General features: G+C 36.0%; 1 protein-coding gene across 2 annotated transcripts in view; it reads right to left on the bottom strand.

Annotated features, from left to right (window-relative positions):
• The window catches only part of PXDNL (peroxidasin like), a 428,875-nt gene that overhangs the window by 22,376 nt on the left and 379,502 nt on the right, over positions 1 to 26,997 (bottom strand). For both annotated transcript variants that reach the window (XM_045789101.2, XM_087864880.1), the window contains 3 exons: positions 18,888 to 19,022; positions 16,205 to 16,413; positions 1,247 to 1,361 (listed from right to left, as the gene is read on the bottom strand). In XM_045789101.2, the coding sequence (XP_045645057.2) occupies positions 1,247 to 1,361; positions 16,205 to 16,413; positions 18,888 to 19,022 (459 nt within the window). The remainder of the gene's footprint in view (positions 1 to 1,246; positions 1,362 to 16,204; positions 16,414 to 18,887; positions 19,023 to 26,997) is intronic.

Genomic DNA, 26,997 nt, shown 5'->3' with positions numbered 1-26,997 from the left:
GGCATATAGCGAGCACTATAACAGCATCTGCTATCCTGTCTTTTATAGAACACCTATAATGCTGCATCCCGCATTACCATTAAGTGCTTTACATATACATATACATATATATATATATGTATATATATATATATATGTATATGTATATATGTATATATGTATATATATATTCCCAACATAATAATCCCACAAAGTTGGTATTATTATGCCCATTTTATAGCTGAGGAAACTGAGACTCTGAAGTTTTGTATAACTGTGGTTATGAAGTAGTAGAAACAGTGTGTACCTGTACCAGAATCTGAAGCCTTCACCCATCTCCCTTATCAGATGACTCACCTTCTCTCCTAGACTATAAATCTTACAAGACAGAGACCATGTCTTGTTCATGTCTACATACGTCCCAGATTCCCACTTGTGACTGATGGCAGGAACCCCAAAAATGTATTTTGAATTTGACTGAATTATAATACTTAGGAGATTGCTACAAAAGACAAAGTTACTAGTTTGTGGTAACAAAGTGTCTTCAATAGTATCTCTCCCGTAGGGTTGTGAATTACAATGTTTTTATGCTTGTTTTTGGTAATTTAATTTTACAAGCATCTACTGAATATTTACTCAGTGAAAAGGAGCTATTGCATATACCCATGCTCAAGTCATTGTTTCTGTTTTCAGAAGCTTACAAGACAATTGTGAGGAGAAACTTTGTAAAGAAGTAACTATATATGAAGCTTGTATATAAGTGTCACAGGAGAAGTCCTAAGGAATTTCAAAGGATTTCAAAGGAATAAGATTGACATTTCTCAATTTCCTAAGGGTTCAAAAATATCCCATCTTGGTCACAAATTAAACCTTCCTTGCCATACACTATACATAAATTAAAATCAACTTAACTTGATACATATTATTACTTTTCTTACAAACAATATGCTGAGTTTCCTATTTTCGAAAAGAATTTAAAAAACAGCAATATCCATAATGTGATTTAAGGAATCATAAATAACATTTATGATGTGCAATTTCCTGTACTTTATTGAGAAATATTTATTGCTGAGCATGCTCTGGCTATGATATTCCAGAGTGAAAAGGAACCCATATTTATTACAAAATGTATTTATTTGTTCATCGTCGTGTAATTTATCCTACATGCAAATGAGTTAACTATGGTTTCTATAAAACCCCTCAAATTGTATATTTGAAGTAAATTTATGGTAAACAGCTCAAAGAAATTAGATATTTCTGTACATACCTACTAATTAGATCACTTAAGTCCTTATCTTTCTCATCAGGATAGCTGTACTGAGCAGAGCGTTTCTTTCGAGATTCTTGTGTGAATGCTCTGAACTGTCCTCTACTCCTACAGTCTGTGGGGAAAAAGTATCCACATGAGCAATGTGTGAGATTGGCATCACCTTCCTGTCTTGAGCATCTCTTTAATTGGGGAGGGGAATGGATATCTTTCAGTCAGTTCAATTATAGGTTTCTGGTTTTGCATGTGGCTCCATCTCTGTTTTTACCAAAGCAAATGAGATACCAAGGCAGTTTGCAAAATATGTAGAGGCTCCACGGGGAGAGCAAGCTGATTCTGAGCAAGGACACTGATCACAGGTACATTTTGTTCACTTAAACGACTTAACAATGGGGAAAGGAATGAAAACGTGGTAGACAGAATGCTTGAAATTCTGAGTTCCTCAAGTGACTTAATCAACACCTGCTACCAACTCAAGACTAGTTTTTTTTTAATGACCTCTACTGCACAACACTGTGCATATAGTTAACACTACTGTACTGTACACTTAAAACGGTTAACATAGTAAATTTTATGGTATGTGTTTTTCATCACAATAAAAACACATGAGAATGGTATGAGAATTTTTATATAAATGTGAAACAATAACAACAACAAACGCTCTTTAAATTTCATCTGAAAGCAGTTGGATTGGAAACTACATATATTGAGAAGAGGAAAAGCAATGATGTAGGAACCCATCTTTCCAGACAGTAAAACTGCTATATATAAAGCTCAAAAAAAAAAGGAATTTTTAATACTGAAGGAAAAAAATAGATTGAAGTGGAACATGATAACCATCACAGAGCATTTCACTATGCACTTGAATCTAAAAGATCACACTGGACAGCATAAATTGGAGGGAAACAAGGGATCACCCTATAGCTTTTTTGTATTGGGCAATGTACAAGTTATTTCTTAGGGAAGGGGAAGTAAAGACAACATACATCTTCACCTTAGCATATGTAAATTAAAATCAAGAGGAATATGCCCCATGATAAATTGTTAAGCAAAGCTATAGATAAAATTTAAGTTGATTCTTTAAATAACAAAATAAACTGCAAATGCTATAAAATTAAAAGTAAATTTTAATTTCAAAAGAAAAGTAAAACTTTGTTATACAGTATGATCTTACCAATATTAAAACATATAGAAAATAGACTGAAATGACAACATGTCAAAATGGTAACAGTGACGTGTCTAGAACATTGTTATGGTGGTTATTTCTTCTTGTTCTACCTCTATCCTTTGTTTTGCCCCAGTTTTCAATAAGAAACAGTCATAGTTTATACAATTTTAAAACAGTAAGTGTAAATAAGCACAGAGAAATGGGTTATTCCAAAGTCTGAATCACTTCAGTGGGCTGAGCCCTGGGACAGGTGGGAGACTTTGGACAATCAAGGAGGAACATGGAAGTGCAGAATTCCCAAGGACAGAGAAGTGCTCAAGAAGGGAGGTAGAACTGTGGCAATGACAAACTACCTCAATGGGCAAGCTCTGCCAGTGAACTGGTGGGAAATGTGTGCTGCTGAAATGTTTCGTGTATTACTTTTGAAACTATAGTATCGAGACATTGTAAATAAAGCTATGCAGTATACTAACAGATCTATACATGCCTACTTTTACACCATTACTTCAACCTAGCACCTTATCAATAACAATAATCCATAAATATTTGCAGACCTGGGTGAGAAAAAAAGAACTAGAAATGAAAACAAAAAGAACACAGCTAAAGCATATAGGTTTCACTCATGTAATAAAACTTAGCTTTTCTATTTCTGAACAGCATATAATTTTGTCAATAAATATTTATGTGTAACTTACTAAACTAAGGTATTAGACTGAGCACTGTAGTGAAAATAAAAATGAGTAAGGCATGGTTCTTGGTGGTTTTGAAGAGTTTGCACGTGGAAAAACACAGCATTTTCAGTTAAGCCAAATATCTCCTCTTTTAATTCTCATATAAAAAGGAAAAAGTAGAGAGAAAGGGGGCTGCAATTGAACTAACATTATCTATTGTCTTTCATTTATTTTTTTAGGAAGATAGAACTTCAGAATTTATTTTAAAGCACGAATAGAATATGCAAGATTATATACATAAATCCCCAAAGCAAAGAATTAGTTGTGTTTGTAATGTAACAGGTATATAGTGATGCATATATGGGAGGAGAAACACAGAGAAGCACTCCCCCGTACCCTTGTTCCACCAGAGAATGAGCGCTGATAGTGGGGTGAGCAATCCACCAGGGTGGCAATGACCAGGCAGCCCTTTTAATGTGACAGCTATTTTATTCCTGACATCTTTTTTTTTATTTCATTTTGGTATTTATCTCTAGTTACTGCTGAAGAGGCAAAGCATCCTTGATTGCTGAATGTTTGGCTCTTATGTAAACAACACCTGAATTGAAACAGTATGTTAATTTGGTGGTTGCTTTGATTTTATACCTATGCATATATATCTTATATAAATATGTATATACACTTGTTCAAACTCTGTTCTTAGGCCTAACACCAATTATTAATTAGAAACTTTATAATAATGTGTGGTGGATATTATTATCCCTAGTGTTAACTTCAGGAAATTAAGAGAGGTTATATTACCTTCTCCAAGGTACTACAGCTTTTTATGGAAGAGCCGGGATTTTAATTCAGACATTGTGTCTCAAAAAGTCCAACCTCTTAACTGCTACACTACATCAAGGAATGAGAAAAATAGAAATAACAATATTAAAACTCCTGAATATGTGGTTTGTGCAACTTCAGGATAATGGTACCATTATTTGTTAACTTAATGAATGGATGACTGAATGGATGAGTGGATGGATGGATGGATGGATGGGTGGATGGATGATTGAATAGATCTAGAGTGGAAGATAAAAGGAGATCACTTGAATTCATATTGGCTCAAAATATTGTTAAATTTCTGGTCTACGTGTGACTTGGGGGAGGCATGAAATAAATACAGCAGATACTATTTCAAGACACCATTAGGAGGTGTGGATGAAGATAAAGCAATATGGCCAATTGTCAAGAAGCATAATGCAATATGTGTATGCATGAGTACATGTAACTTCCCATTCAGTGCAGCCTTGGTTGACCCCCCAACCCATTCCTCGGTGTTTATACTATAAATGAAGCACTAGATCTTCACTGCGTCAAACAAAATCCTTCCCTGTGGACACATTCTTGTCTCCAGCCTCATTTCTCTCTAATGCACCATTCATGGTTAATCATCCAGCTCCAACTTTATTTGGTCTCTCTCACCTGAGTAACAAACACCACAGGTGTCACGTCACCATCTCTAAGAAGCCTTCCTTAAACTGCTAGGACCAGGTCTGATGGTAATTCATTACATTCTCGTAGCACTCTGTACATCTGTCTACTACTCTTCATCAGCTAAGGAGAGAGCAGAGAGGAGGGCTCCATCCTACCTACCAGTTTATCCTCACCACATAGTACAGCAACTGCACATGATCCACACTGAATAAATATTCTAACGAATGAATGAAATCAGAGGCCAAATCTTTATTTTAAAATATCCAGTTCTTAGTTATTTTCTGTGTTTAAGAGTCTGATTGCAAGACTCAAACTATCTAGGTTTATACCGTGTCTTCCACATTTGAAATATATTACTTTGAATAAGCTGTTTAAATTTGTTGACTCCATTCTCTCATCTGTACATGAGGATGATAACACAATTAATCTCATGGAGTTGGTGAGAGGATTAAATGAGTTAAGGGAAGTAAAGCACTCTGGAAGAATGTCATACACACAGATTAAGCTCAAACATGGCTCTTATTTTTGGAAGAAACTTTAAAGAATAAGACGACTGACTTATTTAGTTCATAAGCAACTTTTGTATAATGTCAAAGTTATAAATGTTTTTGTTCATAAGCATAGAACTAACATTCAAAAAATGTTGTTGAATGAATTAAAACTTAAGGTAATGTGTTTGTAGACAGTTTTTCAAGGCAATTACAAATGAGTTTAAAAAACAATTTCTCTGAAAATAATTGGTATAAACACTTCAGGATTTTTTTACATTTACATTTCTTTATAGTGAAAAATAGCACAGAACAATTTGCAGAACTTGCATAAAAGCAACAATTTGCTATTTAAAGGTTTCGTCAAATTAAACTAGTAGAAACGTGATGTCAGTCTGCTTGGCAGTGAGTACTGAAAAAAGGAAAGTTTATTTCAATAGGTATGTAGATTGCAATCATGTCCCTATGAGTCATATCCAAACTCAGACCCCATCTGGTCTGGCCCAGAGATTGACACATGGTAAGGAGATATGTCAGGACACGGAGTCCTGGACATTAATGATTAATTTAACTAAATTAGAAGATTCTGAAGACAACAAGCTGCTTTAGGCATAGGCCTCGACATTCTGATTTGCTGGAGTGGACTGACATTCCTCGATGAGTAAACAAGTGCGAGTCGGGGAGTTGAACCTACAGTAGCTCAGGCAATCATGCATGTTTCCACGACTTGATTAAAACTCTGCAACTATGGCATATCGGTGTCCTGGTGCTGCATTCCACATACTAAAAGTAGATCAATGATGATACGCTTAAAAATGGACAAAAATATATAACACTTTGTTTTTAAGTTATTGTCAACACTTGTTTCTTAACATTATAGCACTTCTCATTTGCTGGCAAGAAGAGAAAAAGGAAAAAAGTACAAACAACGATTTATGAAACATAAAAATGACAATTTTGGGGAGACTGAGAACAACTTTATTCAATGCTGTGGTTTTATGTTGTACTTATATAACAATCAAATATAATTCCTAATTCCTAGTTCTTACTGAGAAAACAAGTATATCAACATTCCCTATCTTTAGATGGTGCTTCATCTGAATTAGTGAGCAATACTGAACTGTCCCTACAGTTGTTTTGAAGGGCAAGGTGACAGCAGGAAACCACTCAGATTTCTTCATACTCTTGCCAGCATTCCATTTTCTTCTACTTTACAACTGCATTATCTATTGCAGTGTAACAAGTTACCACAAACACAGTAGCTTGAAACAACACAAATGCATTCGTATGGATTGAATTGTGCTCCCCCTTACTTCACATGTTGAAGTCCTAACCCCTAGTCCCTCAGAATGTAACCTTATTTGGAAAAAGGGTCATTACAGTTGTAATTCGTTAAGAACAGTTCACACTAGGGTAGGGTGGGCCCTAATCCAATGTGACTGATGTCCTTTAAAATAGGGGAAGTTTGGACACAGATACACACACAGCTAGAAAACCATGTGAAAATGAAGGTAGAAACGGGTAATACAGGAGAAGCCAAGGAAAGCCAATGATGCCAGCAATTACCAGAAGCTCGGGGAGAGGCAGGGAACGGATTCTCCTTCATAGCCCTCAAGGGGAACCGACCCCACAATACCTACAATCCTTCTGTCCTCCAGAATGGTGGGACAATAAATGTCTGTTGTCCAAGCAATGCAGCCTGGAATATTTTGTCATGGCAGCCCTAGCAAACTAAAATGTTAATTATTAAAAATATTACCTCAAATATTTATTTACTATTAAAATATGATATGAAATTAAATGTATATTAAAATACTATACTATATTAATATTTAATAAAATATTCTACTTAATTTTCACTATCTAGTTAACAAAATATTTGTTCAAATGATTTAAAAATGTCTAAGCAGGGGTGCCTGGGTGGATCAGTAGGTTAAGTGGCTGCCTTGGGCTCAGGTTATGATCCCAGGGTCCTGGGATTGAGTACCACCTCTGACTCCCTGCTCAGCAGGGAGACTGCTTCTCCCTCTCCCTCTCCCTTTGCTCCTCCCCCTGCTCATGCTCTCTTTCTCAAATAAATAAAGTCTTTCAAAAAAATGTCTAAGTAACAATTTTATTTTAAATCTAATCATTATTTTTAGACTAGTTGAATTGAGAATACTGCATGTCAATCTTCCTTGTAAGAATTTCAGTTTTTCCTGTGATATAATATAATCAGCTTTTCAGAATTTTCCATGGATATTTGAAAATAAAGTTAATTTTAGTTTATAAGGTACAAAATTGGATACATCTCTTATAAAGTGATCTCATTAATAATATTCAAATATACTTCCATTGAAGGGAGCTAAAAAGATGCTAAGTTATTTCACACATGAGAGTTTCCAACTATGACACACATAGATTGTGAAATGAAAGTAGACTTTATATCCATTATGGTTTTTGTTTCTTAAATTCAACTTTTTAAAATATTGTTTTTGCCACTCATGTCTCTGTCTCTTTGTGTGCCTGACTTACTTTTACCTATTGTTTTATATTCGATCATTCTAAATATCTTGCTTATGTGTATCTCTTGTAATTTTGTAGAGTTGAAACTGTTTTTGGATACATCTAAGAATTTTCTACCTTTAATGATTCTCTTAATACACTGAAACTTCAACTACATCTGAGTCACTAGCTTTAATTTTTGCTTATACCTCATTGGTTAGTTTCTACATTGTTGATTTTATCCCCCTAGTGATTTGCAAGGCATACATCCTGTCTTTACTGCTAAGTAACTTATATTTCATGGGAGCATATTCAAAAAGAAATTTCACTAATTATCAATGTTAATACTTAAACATTAATAATTCTGAATATAATGAGAATTTTTAAATATTATAGTAATACTAAAAGGAACTTGGCTAATGAAAAAATCAATTTTTGGTATTAAAAGACCTTTTCCATGGGGCGCCTGGGTGGCACAGCGGTTAAGCGTCTGCCTTCGGCTCAGGGCGTGATCCCGGCATTATGGGATTGAGCCCCACATCAGGCTCCTCTGCTATGAGCCTGCTTCTTCCTCTCCCACTCCCCCAGCTTGTGTTCCCTCTCTCGCTGGCTGTCTCTATCTCTGTCGAATAAATAAACAAAATCTTTAAAAAAATAAAAATAAAAGACCTTTTCCTAACTTAAACAACTTAATGAAACTGTGCTTTTTAAAAAAAAATTTTAAATTTATTTATTTATTTATTTATTTATTTATTTATTTATTTATTTATTTTAGAGAGAGAAAGAGAAAGAGCATGAGTGGCAGGGGGCTAAGGAAGGTCAGAGGGGGAGAATCTCATGCAGACTCCAGGCCCAGCGTGGAGCTGGACACAGGCTCCATCTCACAACCCTGAAATCATGACCTGAGCAGAAATCACACTTTACTGATTAAGCCACCTAGGCACCCCAAACAGCTTACCTCTGTTATGGGAAGATATTTTCCTACTGGGATGTCATAGATTGTAAATAAAAACAGAATGCTGTATTTGGAAGATAACTCAATATCCTCAGAACTTATGAGATGTCATTTAATAGCTAATGTTTTATGCTATATGTAAAGTCAATATTTCAGTAGAGTTTGATTCATTAACTGTATTGCCATTTAAACACATCATATTTTATGTCATTTCAGGGCTATTTAGTGCCCTTTATCCTGCTTATGACGTTTGTTTCCACCTTGATTTCAACAAGCTATTCATGTAAGATATTATGCACTTGCAGAACCAAGGAGAGTGGGAGATGTCCTATGGAGTTCTATTAAAAATAGCAACAATGTTCAAAGACAAACCTGAGAACACTGTTGCAAATTAATTGGTTCATTAAAGCTTTATAGGAGTTTCTGAAATCTTACTTCTTTAGTAATACTTTGAAGGCGTTTTATAAGTTAAGCATGAAACAGCCATAACATCATGAAATATTATGGTAATAAAATCAGTCTCTTATGGAAGAAATTAAACTTTCATTAGTTTACAAGCATAAGCACTATTTATTTGAACTAAAGTCAAGAGTAAACATAAATATATTTACATTTGTATATAAAATATACTGTATTTAAAATTACTTGATGCTTTAAAGACAGAACTTAATACAAACTATGCAGCTGGAAATTGCAAGACCAGATGGTTCCATAAACCCCAGTAGAAAATATGTATCTGTTGGTTCTTTGTGAAATTGTTTTATTTGAAAGAAATTTCATTTAATTAAGTGGCACGGTGCCTTCATACATCACCTGCATTAGGTGTTATTTTTCATTTCTAAAATGAGTGGAGAGTAAATCATTTTCTTTTGACATTCAAGGAAATGTTTTATGCTTTATGTAAAATCTATTTTATCAGTAGAGTTTGATTTATTTGATCTATAGCACAAACAAATGTGCCATTTATAAAGCTTGCTGAAATAAGTAGATTGGTAATAAGGACTTGTGAATATTGTTAGTTGCAACAGTGATGTCTATAATATTATGCAAAGACTCTTGATCTATTGATTAAATGATACTAAAAATTAGTTGAAATTGATGGTAAAATGTCAAGAATGTTGCATTTACAATTTGTTAGCATAGGATTCTAAAAAGGAAGGTCATCCAACTAAATAAAAGTTCCCATATTTATCTCAGGCAAAAGGGAGTTGGAGGAAATTATGGAAAGTACACAGAAAAGAAAACTAGCAATGACATTACAAGGTAAGATAAGGAAGAACAAAAATAAAACCTGGACATGGAACTGAGATGTCTGCATTCTATCCCTAGCCCTGCTAATAAATAGTGAGGGTGAGTTACTTAGACCTTTTCAATTTTTGCTTCCTAACCCTAAAATGAAGTGACTTTTTGTTTTTTGTTTTTGGGTTGTTTTTTTTTTCCAAATCAAGCGATCTCTTAGGTTATCTCTCATTCTGAAGACTTACAACTAAGATAGCTAAGGGAGAAAAGGAACCCAGAAATGTAACGTGAAATGCTTTATGCTTTATAAATTATAATAAGTGATATAATATATTAAATTTAAAAATCTGAGAAATTTTGCATTACCTTATAAGCTGGTAAAATAAGATTCCTACTTATTAAATTCATTTATTCTGTCATTTGCTATTTTGATTGCTGTGATCTTTTGTTAATTACAACCCTTGTGAGGTTTCCATGTTCCCTTTTCCTTAAAACCAAATCAAATCAAACAATACTTGCTGCTTATAAGATAACTTCCACAGCAAAGGCTCTGTTCTGAACCTCTCTTTGTTCTTCATGCTTTTCTCCATATTTTTGTTAAGAACTTACTGTTTCCTTAGTACATATTTATGGCATTGAATTACTACTTTTCTGCTGGTTGAAACAAGAATAACACCAAATCAAGCAATTTATTCATCTGATAACTATATCCACAAACTGGTCTAATGCTTATATATACTTTGAATCACCTTGTAAGTTGTTTTGACATAATATAGACAGACACATTGTCAACAGAATAGCATTTTCTTATGTACTCAGAAAAACAGAAACTTCATGAAGAGTAGGTAAAATAACCTTTGACTAGAATCTTCCATGACTTGAATTAGAATATTGTTTCTTTAATCCTTACCAGTGTTAATCATTTCAGAGTGCTGTATTTAAAGACTAACTCATAAGTATCCTAATTTCCTGCCGTATCACCTATACCAAAGGCATGCATCTGTTTAATGCAAGCTTGTATCCAGAACCACCTCTCACTTTGCCTCTGGCATTTTTCCTCATTTCTCTGGTACTACTGGTAGTAGCACCTGTGCAAATTACAGGTTCCCTAGTGACTTCCAGTGCACTGCTGGGTGGTACAACAAAGAAATCAAACCAGGAATATTTAGAACTGGTCCTTGAAGGAGGTCATCCTGGTAGATGGCATCCAATTGTCTCTAGATTTTTTTCAAATAAATTAGTTCACACATATTTAGCTGCAGTTTGCTCATATTGACAGAATCAGAGTCAACACACCAGACAGTTTAAACCTATGTGTCAAATACAGAAGCTGGGCAGAGAAATAAACCCACAATGCAAAAAAACATGAAGTAGACAATGACAAATGGAACAAACAAGATGCTTAGGGAAGTTTTCCTAAGTTTTTGGAGGGTTGCTGTGTGATTTTTGTTTTTCTTTATTTATTTCTTATTTTTTTTTAATATTTATTTATTTATTTATTTATTTGAGAGAGAGAGTGTGTGTGTGTGCAAGCAGGGGGAGGTGCAGAGGGAGAGGAGAGAGAGAATCTCAAGCAGACTCCCAGCAGAGCATGAAGCCCCATGTGAGGCTTGATCCCATGACCTGAACCTGCTTGAGATTCTCTCCCTCTCCCCTCCCCCACACTTATTCTCACATACTCTCTCTCTCTGAAAAACAAAAACAAAAATACCAAAAACAAAACAAAAAACAAACAAACAAAAAACCATATGGGCTTCATAGGCTTAGAGCCCATGGGATTTATATCTTCCCAGACAAGAGGACAGGAGGGAGCATGAATGACCTAGTAAACAGTTAAAGTGCATTTTGCTTTTTCCTGGTGGTAACTCTTAAGGTTCTATATCAGAATGCTTTTAATCTTCAAAGAAACCAATGTTTTATAACTGAATTTCAGGTCCTACCTTAGCTTCAGATCAAAACTAGTTTTCCCACAGCTTGTTTCAGTACATTTTTAGTCCACACAAGAAAGTGCATAAAATGATTAAACAGGAACCTCTATGACCTTCAGCAACCACATCTGCTGGTTAACACGGTCACACAGGAAAGCTCAGCTACCCATGTTTTTCCCCAAAGAGCTTAGATCTTGATCAGAATGCAGCTCAACAAAAGGCTGGAAGAAGGGTGCCCAGTGGTAGATGCCTCATCACGGGGTCACAGGAACTGCAGGGATTCCCCGTGTGGAAGACAGGTCTTCCCCTGGGCTCTCAGTCCCAGGACCAGGCCTCCCCAGGGCAAGCTGCAGTGCCTGGGACCCTGTAGACTGATGCATACTCAGGGGCCAGGAGAGGGCTGTGCTGAGGCCCTGGGAAAGAGTCAGTCCAAGTGCTCCTGAGGGGCCCCAACACCTAGGGAACCACCCAGCCAAGGAAGAGGACTGCGAGCAGCTCAGCTCTGGAAGGACTTGACATCCAGATTTCTGTGGTTTCCCTAATAGCTTCTGCCTTCAGGGCCTGCCAGGGGTCTTTATTCTCAGAAGGTGGAGAATGACCTGGGTAGATGGGCCATCTTCCTGCCCTCAGCCTGGGAGGGGCTGATAGCACTTTCTGTGAGGTTTTTTGCCATGAGGTTTTTTTAATGTCAACAACCTGACCTGAATCCCCGGCATCCAAGAGAGGAAAAGTAACTGTCCATTCCAGGATCCTGACAACCAAGGAAAGAGTAGGAGATGCCATAGTCAGAGCATGCCCCATGGGATGGAAGAGGCAGAGAACTATAATAAAGGAATTTAAGGAGTGGCAAATGCTGCAGAGAAAAACTTCCTAAAGCTTAATTAGATGATGTTGGAACTAAGAAATTAAATAGAGGAATTTAAAAGGAGGATGGTTCTTACTGAGACTGAAATTAGTGAATTTGATATTAGTGGTCATGTGCAAAAAATATATCAGAATATTTAGCAAAAATATAAGAGGTTGAAATAAGAAGGACAAGAAAAGAGATTTGGAGGGTAAACTGTGCAGGGTTAACACCCAAGGATATTTCAAAAGGAAAATATATATATATATATTATACAATATTTAAGGAACATATAATTATCAAGGACTATGAGATTCACATCCCTCTTTGTTGAAGAAAAGTATAAACCTGTGAATTGAAATTGGTCACCAGGTTTGAGACTGAATTGATAAGAAAAGTTACACCTAGCATATTCTGACCTAATAATATATAAAATGGAATGACTTGGGAATATTTATACAGTGGTATGAAGCAGACATAAATGGATGACATAATGTGACAAATGACATGCAAAATGAAAACAAAGTCCAATTCCTTAACACCATAAGATACTCCACCACTTCCCTGCCTACACAAAGGTACAGTAACACAGCCCTCTAAGTGACATACAGTCCCATGTCCAACTCTTATGTCTTAAGACATAAGTCATATGTGGGCATTACTTACCAAGAATAACAAAGCACAGTTACCCAAAACTCAATTGCATTTACAATATTACTGTTTTAGAAAGATTAGGAGTTAATTTCAATGTATTTATGCATTTAGGAGAGGATTTTTGTTCTAGTTAAATTTAAATTTGGAACTTTTGATAATCAGTATTAACCAGTAGGCTACTACTTATGGAAAACAGAACTGAAGAAATAGTCTTAAAAAAATTTCTCCTTTAAAAGTAATATATACAGTTCAGTTGAGAGTCAGTTTGATAATACCTTTCCTTCTAATAAAGATAAGCCACTAAGATTCCTTGGAGTGGCTGTTTCCAAACTGAGCTCTATGTTTTTCCCTAGGACAATGAAAGTTAAATCATTTTAGAGTGAGATTATCAGGGGATAGTGAAGAATTCCTCAACAGGAATGGGAATATGAGTAAGACAAATATAGTGATTAGTAAAGATAGTGATTTCTAGGTCCTTTAATACATCCATTAATACATCCATTCAATACATCTCTTAATGCGTTAGGAAAGTAACAACTTCAGGTCTGAATGGCGGACACAATGTGGCTGACGCACATTTCTGGCCCCAGTTAATTCAGACCACCGCAATATAACCTAAGGAAAATTACAAACCGCCAATCAACAAAGTAATTCCTCAGTGATTTGAATGTTTCTATCTGTTCCTAAATACCTGCATTCTGCTGTTAATTGGGAGGCATAAGAAGTGTCTCAGTTTAAAGATGTCTTTTAGTTAGGTTTTCTGGAAAAAAATATACTTGTTGGTCAAAAAGTACAAGGAAATATAAAATCTGCATCTACTTTCAATGCTTCTCATTATTAACATGTTCAGATTCCTTATATTATGATTTATTTGTATCCTGAGGTGTGTTTATACCCTTAGGTGATTTTGCTCCTGAAATTACTTCTGAGCGTTGTATTAAGGAAGATATATGCTGGCATGTGGCCAAGTATGGTTTTGAGAATGATGGTGCTGTAAAAGGAGACACATCATTTTTCTATTCAACATCTTGGTAAATGTTTATTATTGGTTAATTAATTTCCAGGGATTTTTTTTGAGACACTGTCAAAGAAAGAGCATTTTTACTATTGCTCAAGACCACAAATTAGGATCTTAATAATAAGAATGCTTTGCATATTAAAGATTCCCTCCTCCCTTTGCCTGTTAAATCTTTGTAATGCATTTTCCATAACATATATCACCAATAACAAATGCATTACAATTTAAGTAATGAGAGGATCTCTCCTCTGGGTCCTGAGATGTCTAAATCTGATAGTATATTGGAGCCAGAGGATTGAAGGAGAAGGAGGGTGGAAGAGGCAGGGTGACTTCATTTGGTGTCTGTTCACTGTCTGTGCCACGCACCTGTCCTGTGGGTGCTCAAAGGAGACTGTGCACACAGAGAAGAGAGTTGAGGCTTTCACGTTGGCCACATATAGGTTTAAATCCCAGCTGGAGGACCTCAGAATGTGTATTTAGCATCCAGGAACCTCATTTTCCTCATATGTGAAGTGAGGACAATGATACCCTCCTTGAAAGACTCACAAAGACTATGAGGTAGGTAGGCGTTATGTATGAATCACCTATCACAGGGCTGGTGGTATAAGCATCTAGAAAAGTCATATGTGGGCATAATGGGACCACAGCTTTTGCTTCCTGGACTTGAGTCATTGCTTCCATCCAGAGCACAGTTATTTCCATTGTGGCCCACACCCTGCCATGCTATCTATTTTTTTCCTCTGCTCAGTGGGCTCAATGCAGTCTGAGGACTGCAGAAAAAGAGGAGTGTTACTACTTGCCATTCATCTTGTTTTGCACATTGCTTCCCTGTGTCCAGTGTTTTGGAGACCTGGAAATATTTCATTACACCTGGCCATAATCACCAAGAATTTGAGGTGAGAAAATGCACACCGCTTCCTCACAGTACTAAATGTCTTTCTTCTCTATCCCATAAAACCTACCATAGAAACTGCAACTCAGGTGTTGCTGTGTTTTTGATTCAACATTTTCTCCTATTCCTAGTACTTGCTTTTCCCACTCAGGAATGTTTGAGGTTGATAACATCTCCTCTCCCGTGAAAGCCAAGTACTACTTCCATGATGTCAGCTGCCTTTTTCGTCTTAGAGAACATCAGAGCTTCCCCAGGTCCATAGCCTCTATACGTGGCAGGCACGAGGACACTGTGGCCCTTGTGTTGGTAGAGGCAGAAGAGACACAAGTGTGGTATCATGCGAGAGATACGTGCTCACGTGCGGAACCACAGAATGCTCTGCTCAGAACCATCAAGCTCTTACTTCATTTCTAGGTGTCAGCAGACATACATTCTTTCCCTAGCCCTAGGTTACCACTTACTCCAAGTTATCTGATGCTCTTGAGCCATATTCCTCTCATTTATTAAAAGATAATAGAGCCACATTTCTTGGTGACAAAATAGATGCATACAAAGCATCTATTAGGTAGAGTTTGGCTCATAAAAGATGATATGGTAGATGTGGCAAATTATATTGTATCACTAGAGAAAGTTCTCTAACTCTACCAGGACATCCCCAAATTTCCAATGAACATGGGTACAATATTCTATGGAGATTAAATAGTCTAAATTAGCTGAGCTACTATGATTTTTTTTCCTCTTTGTGGTCAGCTGACCCCCCAGGAAGTAGATACATCCAGTACCAAATGACTGGAGTTTGATGTTTGCTGTAGTCATCTGAAGGGAGGGAGAACTAGAAACCAGATAGATCACCAAGTCCCACCCCATTCCGCTGTGCCCTCACAGCTCTCCCAGGTCCCTCCCCTCTCTGACAAGCCCCACTCTGAGGAAGCTAGATCCAAATGGAGGAGCCTAGGAGGTGGAACCCTTGGCCTTCGCGTTGTCCCCTCCAACATCTGTCTACTTCCTCAGGGGAAGAAGACCTGCTCTCGTATGTTTTCCTCCATGCACTTTTGTTTAAGGAGCCTAGTGTTTGAGGCTAGAAATCTCTCAAGCACACATGCATGTAAATCCAGACAGGGCTAAGAGTGTGCTCACTGACCTTCACAGCAGTCTTGCCACACTCGCAGATCGACCCGTGGTATCTCACTGCAGCTCAGGTAGTCCTGTGGGTATTGTGCCTTCACGAAGACATCAGCCTGGACTTGCTGGATGTTGTCACCATTGTCACATAGCACACGGGCCAGTGACGCCTGCTTCAGCTGAGTGAGCTGTGCGGGAGTGAACACCCCGGGATTCTCATACCAGAACCTGATGGTCAGCAAGGAGAAGCACAGAGTGAGGGTCTTGGACAGAGCACTGCAGTGAGCTGCATGCGGAGCAGTGATAACAGCAAAGAAGAGCTCAGCAAAAGAGAAGCATATGGAAAGAATAATGTTTGTTCTCCAACTAAGCATGCTTTGAATTGCCTCCAGTATTTATTAAGTTCTTAAATCCTGTGCTTTTGAACTATCACTTTCTATTCAAGTTTTACAAAATTTTTCAAAGAAAAGCTTTGTAAAGTTTTAAGAGATTGTTAAAAAGCACGTTTTCTAATCTAAAATTCCATAAACTGGCCATAGAAATTACCTGAACAATTTAATATTGACATGTTTGCCTAAAAGGAAAATGTTGCTATGCAATTATTAATATACACTAGTTTATTACATCTATCGGCGAATTAGAATGAACACATTCGGTTTCAAATGAAACAATACGGTTTCAAAACACTATTAAAGTGAGCCCTTGGTCATTCCTTCAGAAGTATTCAGGACCATATACCAAGCACTTTTCTCATGCTAGGCATACAACATAAGATAGGAAGCAAAAGACTGTTGCCATTCCCATGGTATATGGGCTGAGTTAGGTCCCCTCAAAATTTATACTCTGAAATCATAGCCTCCAGTACTTCAGAACGTGACTTTATTTGGAGATAGGTCCATGACAGAAGTAGTTAAGTAAAAATAAGTCACTCGAGTGTCATGGGGAAATTAAGGTTATAATCTAATATGACTAGTGTCTTTATAAGGAACGGAAATATGGACACAGACAGGTACAGAGGGAAGACCATGTGAAGAGAAAGGCAGAAGCTGGCCATCTACAAGTCAAGAAGAGAGTCCTCAGAAGGGACCAACACTCCCAACCTTGATCTAGACTCCAGAACTATGAGACAATACATTTGTTATTTAAGCCACCCAGTCTCTTGGACTTTGTTATGGTAGCCCTAGTAAGCTAATACAAATAGGGAAGACAGCTGACTCCAAAAAACCAAAGCTTTCCTAAATTTATTTCGTTTTTGACTACAAATATCCTTAGATTATTATCAATTGAACTTATTAGCCCAACTATGCATTGCAATAAATCCAGAGTGCTAAAGCTAATTTATAAAAATTACAATGAAATATTATACTATGAATGTTTGCCAATGTGCAATAAAAGGAATTAAATCTGCTTCTACTTTCTTTATAATTCATAAGTAGAAGAGATTGGGAAGAAAAATTTTAAGTAAAGAATAATTTTTAGTATAACTTTAATTAAAAACTTAGTTCTATGCAATGTTTCAACTCATACACACACACACACACACACACACACACACACACACATATATATATATAGTCTCTGCAATAGTACAAAGATTGAATTGTCAAGCAGGTTCACAAGAATCCTAGCTCTTACTCAAGACGGTACTAATGATTCAGAAGATACAGCAAGTGCTCTGGAACACATTTGGTTCAAGTAAGAGAGGAGAGCTAATAGTGTGTCCCATGCCAACCCCAGTGGGGACTGCTTAGTTTTTCAGTTTTCTTTGTTTTTATATTTGGTTAGCCTTGCAAGAAAGACATTACATGAACTTACATCTCCTATCAGCTGTCTGTCATAATTTCATAAATTCAAATTGATTTACAATAAACACTTTAGACAAACCAAGAGATTTTTAGGAAGAATTCCCAGTTATCTTTCCGCTAGTAAATGCCCTTAGCACAGAGTTTGCAAGGAGGTCTGGTATTGGGTTAACAGGTCTTCTATGAAGATGAGGGGATGGAGCTGCAGGCCTTCTGTCAGCTCCACTGCCAACATCATTTACAGTTGCCACAATCTACGAGCCCTAGGTACTACTGTTTTTTGTTTGTTTGTTTGTTTTGTTTTTGTGTGTTTTTTTTTAAGATTTTATTTATTTATTCGACAGAGATAGAGACAGCCAGCGAGAGAGGGAACACAGCAGGGGGAGTGGGAGAGGAAGAAGCAGGCTCATAGCAGAGGAGCCTGATGTGGGGCTCGATCCCAGAACGCCGGGATCACGCCCTGAGCTGAAGGCAGACGCTTAACCGCTGTGCCACCCAGGCGCCCCCCTAGGTACTACTGTTAATCAGACTTTGCAGATGAGGCAACAGGTGTCAGGTGTTATGCTTCTTCAAGTTAAATGGTTGTGAGTAGGGGTGCCCAGATCTAAACACATGGTAGTGAGTCTAGTGCATCCTTTAACCGCTGACATCTATGCCTTTCCTAGACAGTCTATTTCTTTTTTTTTCTTAAAAGATTTATAAAAATTTACAAAAAGGAATACTATCTGGTATTATCAGTAGTCAGAAAAATTCTGTGACCAGATACTATTTGTTATTTCTCATAGTCAAAATATTTTAAATCATAGAAAGCATGGAATCATACTTATAATGTTATTGTACACCTATATGTTGGGGCAAAAAACAATTTTGTTATCTTTGATTAGTATAACAATTCCTCACCTATCTCCATCTCTTAGCCGCTGAAACTGAGTAACAAACAGGCACATAAGTGTTGGTCCCACTCTTGTACCAGGGATCAGGTCTTCAGCCATGAGGGCAGGCCAGAAGTCAATGTTGCCTGGTGTGCCATATAACCTGAAACAAAGATGTACACACATCACACGCTGAGTGTGAATGACAGTATTATTTATACAAATGACTACAGAGCATTTTTTAAAATTTATACACAGTAAAAAGAAAGAGATTATTATTATTCCCATTTCATGGGTAACAACTTTGAGATTATGGAAAAATTTAGGGATCACCCAGCTGGCCAGGGAACAGAGCAGTGACCCAACCAAGAGCATCTAACATCAGTCACGTAACATCCACTGTGTTCTTCTTTATAATTACTCTATCAGTATATGGAATATAACTGTGTGTGTGTGTAGGTCTACATCCAACTAATTCTCTCAGAAACAGGTAACAAATAAACTAATTAACTATTAAGAAATGTCCATGTCAGTGTATATGGTAAGTAGGTTAAACAGAGTGAAAAAATAATTTCGTGGAAAGAATATGTGTTAGATAAATTTTCTCTTGCTAAAAAGACAATGATATTTGATTTGATCTGAAGTGATTTTTTTTAAATAAAAAAAAAGTCATAATGCAAATGACAATGAAGCAAACAGCTTTGGACACACCACCCATTTAAAGAAAGAAAATAAGACCAGGACCCATGAAACTCCTTGTGAGAGCGGCTGAGACTGTTTTCTCCCTGTCCCTAAGAACAAACATGGGAACAACTCGACCTTTCCCATACGTTACTTTAACACTTTATTTCATGTGTATGATTCTGTAGACTCCATATAGTTCAGCTTCATATGTTTTAACCTTAACACAGATGGAAACATAATGTTTATACTTCCTTTGTTTCACTGAACAGTTTATTTGGAGATTCATTCCTGTTGCATACATCTGCTTCCTTTTCTCTGCTCTATGGTAGCCCATTGGATATTTTCCCAATTTAGTTGTCTGTTCTACTGGTGATGAATATTTGTGGTGTTCTCATCTTTTTACTATAAACATTCTCATACATGTTTCTTCATATGGACAAAGGTCTCTCTAGGCCAGGCATCAGCAAATTTTTACAACAAAAAATAAGATTGTAAATATTCTCAGCATTGTGGGCTACATTTTGCAATTACTCAACTCTTCCCTTTTTCACAAAAGCAGCCAAAGATGACACATAAAAAAATGGACACAGTTTTGTTCCAATAAACTTTTACTTACAAAATCAGGCAGTGGGTTAGATTTGGTCAGTGGGCTGTGGTTTGCAGATCTCTGCTCTGGAACATGCTGAAGCTAAAGCTTCAAATGCTGAGTGTGGAGCATGACACTTTTTAATACATATGCCAAACTGCTGTCAAAAATATACGTACAGTTCATACTCTCATAATGAGCATATAAAAGTTCTCTGCGATGCATATCTTCAATTTTAATAGATAGTGCCCTTGGTATATTGAATTTATTCTTCAAATTTCTTTTTGTTTAGTCAAATCTCATTGCTGCTTCCCTTCTTCTTCTCCTTCCCCCACATCTTCCTTCCTTCCCCTACCCCTTGTCCCCTCTCCATCCTCCCCCTCCTGCTCCTTCTCCTCCTCCTCTTATATTTCTTTTATTAATTTCCAAAGATAGCTGGGCTTTTTATATCTCCAAGTGCTTGTTTGAGTGTTTGAGTACTTGTTTAATTCAGATTCAAGTGTTGTATTATAGATTCCTTCTGTTTCAACTTCCCCCCCCAGAGAATTTTTCTCTGAAATGTTTTGATTTGCATTTTTGTTTTCTTGCTACATAGTTTTATTTGAAATAAGCTTTCTCTCTTTGTCTCTTTTTATCCCTAGGCATTTCATGAAAAGGATTTCTAGTGCAGTAGCATACTCTTCTGTCACTGCAGTGAAGTACTGCATCTTTGACTGAAGTGTTGGTGGCAATGGGAGACAGTAGGCATTGGTGGGTTTTATTTCTCCTTCATTCCTACAGCACTCTTAATTCTACTTCATTCTGCTTTAGCTTCCTATGGGATCTGAAGGGATGCTATCCCTTCTCTACTTATCTTCTGTCATCAAAACACGACTACCTCTGGTTACTTTCAGCCCTGTGACTGGTGTAGTAGACTCCCAGGTTCCAGAGCTACATTTGGTGATTTAACACTTAATGTTGAACTGTGTCCTTCCAGAGAGTTTTCTTTTTCTCGTAGTTCATCTATATGCCCTGATCCCCTTTCTTTTGACCACAAAGATTGTTAAATTCTCCATTCTTCTCTCCATGTCCACAGACTTACCATGGAAGTGGAGCTTCAATGGCAGCTCTGTTGAAACTTGGTGATTATTTTCAAACTTAAAGTAATTTGAAATACATGCCATTCTTGTCTCCTACTAATTCTGAATGTATGAGTCATGTGTTATTTGGTATGTCCTCTTCATCAGTCTCGTAGTTTTGTAGGAAGCCATGTCAAGAGATTTAAAATCAAATGACCATTATTTTTCTAAGACTAACTTGAAAATATGCCTACTTTGTAAAATTTGTGCTAATCTGATGGGTGTGAAATCGTGTTTTACTATGATTTTTCATTATCCTGATTAATTATTTAGTTGAGCATCTGCTATATATTGATTGAGCATTTTTTTTTATTAAATGCCTATGTATACCATGTCTTTCCCCATTTTTCTATTGGGTTGACAGAGAGTCTTAGGAGTTCTGTGTATATTCTGGATGCTAATGCATTGTTATCTATGCTCAAATGTATTCCTCAAATTTGGGACTTTTTTTTAAAGATTGATTTATTTATTTGAGGGGGAAGGGGCAGACGGAGAGAGAGAATCCCAAGCAGACTCCCCACAGAGTGCAGATTCCAATGCAGGACTCAATCCCAGGACCCTCAGATCATGACCTTAGTCAAAATCAAGTCAGATACTTAACCGACTGAGCCACAGAGATGACCCAATGGGACTTTTTGTATTAATTATTCTCATTATGTTAGACTTTTATGAAAATATTGTCTTCATTTTAAGGTCAATTTTATCAATTTTTATAGTTTTTTTTTAATTTAATGCAAAAAAAGAAAACCCTTTTCTTCCCCAATGCCATGAAGATATTCTCCTTTACATTTTTTAAAGTTGTAAACTTTTGCCTCTCAGATTTAAGTCCCTCATCTATTTGGAATTGATTTTCACATGTGATGTGAGATAGGAATCCATACTCATTTTTATCCATGGATAGCCGATTTTTACTGCATCACTTATTGAGAATGTTCTCATTCCTCACTAATTTGTCATGCACTACTTTCAAATATCATGGTTCCACACAGGAGCACATTTTTTGGTGTGGATTTCTATTCTAGTCTATCAGTCTATTTGTCTATTCTTGAATCAATATCCTATTATATCAATTACTAAAAGCTTTATAATAAGTATTGTTAACTGGAAAATCAAATCACTCAATTAAAGATTCTTATTGGCCATTTTCTCTACCAACTTAATTTTAAAATCAGCCTGTTGATGCCACAACAAAGAACTATTAAGATCTTAATTAGAATTCCAATAAATATATCATTTTAGGGGAATACTGACACATTTGAATTATTGAATCTTACTCCTCCTGAACAAAATCCATGCCTCCATTTAAAGAGAACTGAAGTTCTCTTTAGTAACTACCCAGAGAGTTCTCTAATTTTCTTCCTAAAATATTGCACAGATTTTGTAAATCTTTTCTTTTCATTTGGTATTGAAATGTAATTTTTCTTATATTCCTCTTAGTTTACTATGTACAGAATTTGCAAAAAATTATTATGACAGTTTTATTTGATCCTTTCCAATATTTCTTTCTTTCTTATTTTATTGCCTTACTGTGGTTTTCAATACAACTTCGATATTAATCATGGTAGTTGCCATCCTTGTCTTATTCATGTGTTTAAATGAAATGCTTTTAACATTTAATCAATTGCAGTAGATTTTTTTGAGCTGCTCTTTATTAAGTCAGGATGTTCCGTTTTCCTAGAATACGAAGAGCTTGTCTTAAAATCAAGAGGGATGCTGCATTTTACCTGGAATGTTTTTTTCTACAAACACTGAAATTATCATTTCTTTTTCTTTTTAGTATTCATGACATAAATTCTATCAATTCTTTAAAAATGTTGGACCAGTTACATTAGCAGAATAAACCTATTTCATCATGTTTAATATATACATTGTTCCACTGGGATTTTTAATGTTTTGTTAGAAGTTTTTATCTAGGGGCCCCTGGGTGGCTCAATCAGTTAAGCGTCTGACTTCAGCTCAGGTCATGATCTCAAGGTCCTGGGACTGAGCCCTGCATCAGGCTCCCCACTCAGCGGGGAGTCTTCAGCTCCTCCCCCCTGCTAGTGCTCTCTCTCTCTCTCTTAAATAAAATAAAATAAATAAATAAAAAGTTTTTATCTAAATTTATATGAGATACTGTCTTATAAAAGTTGCTTTTTTCATACTGTCATTGTTTTTGTTTTTGTGTTTTTTAAATGTCAAAATAGTATTGGCCCCTAAAAGTAACTTACTTAGTGTTCTGTGTTCCCTGATTGTGTATTCTTGAAAAACAACATGGGCCTTAGGACTTTAGGACTAAATTGAATACTAGGTTTGATTTCAAGAACATGTGTCCAAATTTATTTTGAAAGCTTTCTTCCCATTTAAAGTCATAACATCTAGCATATTTTGCTACAGCATTTGGTTTCTCTTTATTGCTGTGTCCCCTGCCCTACATTTTCAACGAAATAAGTTTAAAAAATTGTTACTTAAAAGTAATTTTTAATTATTGTTCTTGGTTGAATTATGTCCTCAAAGAAAGACCCAGTCCCGAATGTGGTCTTATAATTTGTAAGTAGGGTCTTTGCAGATGCAATCAAGTTAAGATGAGGTCAGCAGGGTGGGCTTTAATCCAATATGAATATGACTGCTGTCCTTATAAGAAGAGGGAAATATGGACACAGACACACAATGAGAACATCATGTGATGAAAGAGGCAAAGATTGTGGGCTACAGCCAAAGCCAAGGAATGCCAAGAATTGTTGGCAAACCACCAGAAGCAAAGAGGCAAATGATTTGCCTTTGTAGGTTTTAGAGGGATCATGGTCCTGCTGACACTGTAAATTCAAACTTCTAAGCTCCAGAAATGTGAGATAATAAATTGCAGTTGTCTTCAGCCACCCAGTTTGTGGTACTTTGTTATGGCAGTACTAGGAATCTAAGACAATTATTAACTCCCATAATTCCATACAAAAGTCAACTCCTAATTTCTAAAACAGTTTTCCTGTCAAAATATTCATTGTCCTGTTCTCATGTTTATTTTTTTAATATGATGTTATTTTGATAGTCTTTGAATTTACCATTAAAATAATTTCTTAGACTCAGTAATAAAGATGTTGTATTCTGAATGGTTAAAATGACATTATACAGCATATGATAAATAATGCTTAATGCAAATCAGAAAGTTAAACAAGGCGAAATTACTGTCTGTGAATTGTTAAGAGTTCATACAAGAAATGGTACTTTGAGGTTTTAGAAATTAGAACATTGAACTTTCCCAGATAAGGTAATATTGGCTTTGTTAATTTCAGTCCTTTGATATTAATTTGTTTTTCATCTATTAACAAATTCAGCTGAACATTAACCATTTCTATCCCTATTGTAATTATTGCTTTTACTGTGGCTCCCAACATAGCTCCAAGAAATATTAAGAGCCTTTTAAAGGTACTTAGTTCAGGTACCATAGTGAGTAACTTATTAATCATATATGGCTTATTTGAAACAATAACAATAATGAGTTCCAACCTTATTAGAGGGAAATCTGCAATCAATGACTTCTCAAAACATTTTTTACTGATTCATCTACATTACTCAGGAGAACGTTGGCTCTATTTTTTTTTTAATTTTTAAAGTTATAGACATTGTACCTCTTCTTTTGGTTATAATTAGTCCCTAATAGGAATATAAAACAGCTTCTATGTTTAATTCCTTGGGTATGTCAATTCACTTCTTAGATTTCCTCCCCAAAGCTAATATTCAACATTTATTCCATACTTGAAAATAGCAATCCAACATAAAAGTGGTATGGTTATTGATTAAGAAAATAAAGGCAAGAAAAATGTAGCTTAAATTAAATCTCCTAATAGCTTGCAGCCCACTGATAGATAACTGAACCATGCAGAATTTGACATTCCTCAAGGAACTCATGGGTGCCTTAGTGCCTTAATGCTTCTGTTTTATTAAAGACTAAAAGTAACCTTATCTTAACAGCAGCTAGTCCCTCAAGGTCCTGAAAGCCTTGCTGCCAAATTCCTTAAAGGCTTAGGCTATCCCTAACCCCCACTAACTAAAATGTATATAATAAGTCACTCCTCCCCATCTCAGTACATCTCTTTCTGACCGCAGGTCTTGTCCCTGTGCTATAATAAAAAAAACACCTTTTTGCACCATAAAATGTCTCAAGAATTCTTTCTTGACTATTGGGTTCAACAATCCTGCATCAGTTATGACTGTAAAGAGTTACATAATCCCAGGGCACCTAAGTGGCTCAGTAGGTTAAGCGTCTGCCTTTGGCTCAGATCATGATCCCAGGGTCTTGGGATCAAGCCCCGTGTCAGGGTCCTGCTCAGCAGGGAGTCTGTTTCTCCCTCTCCCTCTGCCCCTCTGCCCACTTGTGTGCTTCTCTCTCTCTCTCAAATAAATAAATGAAATCTTAAAAAAAAAGAGTTATATAATCTGAGATGACATCTGATCAGCACTGCTTCTGAAAGTGACAACAGTGTATACCAGCCTCCTTTCTGCTGAGTGCAGGAGCAAACTAGAACGCTCCAGGTACTTCTAACCATAACATTGACTTAAGCACTGCATTAGTGTGCACTGCCCTGAGAAAGTGTGAAAACTGTCTTCATAAATAGTCTCCTAGCTTTGATAATGTAACATTTAACTGTGCTTAATTAAATTTAGCTTCTAACCTTTTTTATTACTGCAGAAGAAACCACACATGGACCAATGTTTAAAATGCTATTTCTGTTAATATTTTGATGTACAGAGACTTGAAAGAAAAGATCTTCAAACCTTGGAAAGAGCTATTGCATGCCACAAAGACGACAATGTAATCCACATCTAATTTCATAACAATACTTTGACTTAAAGTCTGTTCTAGAAAGATGAATAATAATAATAATAATAATAACTTTCAACTGGATCATTCTGAGAGACACCAGGGTAGAAGGTCTTATGTGGAATTTTTTCCAGGGCTCTACATGCTTCCTGATTCAGAGAATGAAAAACAAATAATGTAGCAAGGTATGATTTTAATGAAACAAATCAAAGCCTTTACCACAAACACTGAGGAATGGTGCTTTGTGAGAAAGTGTCCTTGTGGAAAAGCTTTCTGAGACTCTTCTGAATTTTTAGAATAAATGTGATCATTTAGTAGCTTTTAGAGAGAAAATATGAAACATGCCCTTCAAAAAAAAAACAAAAAAAACAAAATGCCCTTGTGTGCTCGCACACAAAATAAAATTTCTTCTGCCTCAGAATGATTGCTTCAATTTGAGAGAAATAAATGACATAACTATCAAAGAAATTAAAACAATGAGAACATACTACCTCACCAGAGTGATTAGTCAAACCAGAAACATTGTATGATATGACTTTACAGTTGATTTAAAGTCATTGAAACACCAGAAGAAAAGTTAGTTCCTTAACCTGGAAGAAAAATTCCTCAAAATACTTTTTACTGGTAGCTTATCTCAGGACTCTAAATGTTTCCCGAAAGATTTTAATGACATCATATTTTTTTCTTTTAAAATTCTTCTACAATTAAAATTTTATGCATTTTGGAGATCCATAAAGCTCTATCTTTAAGAAACATTACCTCCGTAACTGAAATGGCATAGAAAATTAAGCAACTGGGGAAAATAAATTGTCACTTTTTTTTCCTTTTTTGAACAAATATATAATACAATCCATTTCTTGCTTTTACAAGAGGACGAACTTTTCTTTCTACTATAACTTTACAGGAGGAAAATAATCTAATCTACTTTACATAACATTTTTTAGAAAACTAA

The sequence above is a fragment of the Ursus americanus genome, chromosome 9 (assembly GCF_024610735.1).
Source record: "Ursus americanus isolate L20-20 chromosome 9, mUrsAme1.1.p, whole genome shotgun sequence".
Lineage (NCBI taxonomy): Eukaryota > Metazoa > Chordata > Mammalia > Carnivora > Ursidae > Ursus > Ursus americanus.
The sequence above is the reverse complement of the archived record's forward strand: the minus strand, read 5'-3'. Positions and strand labels throughout refer to the sequence as shown.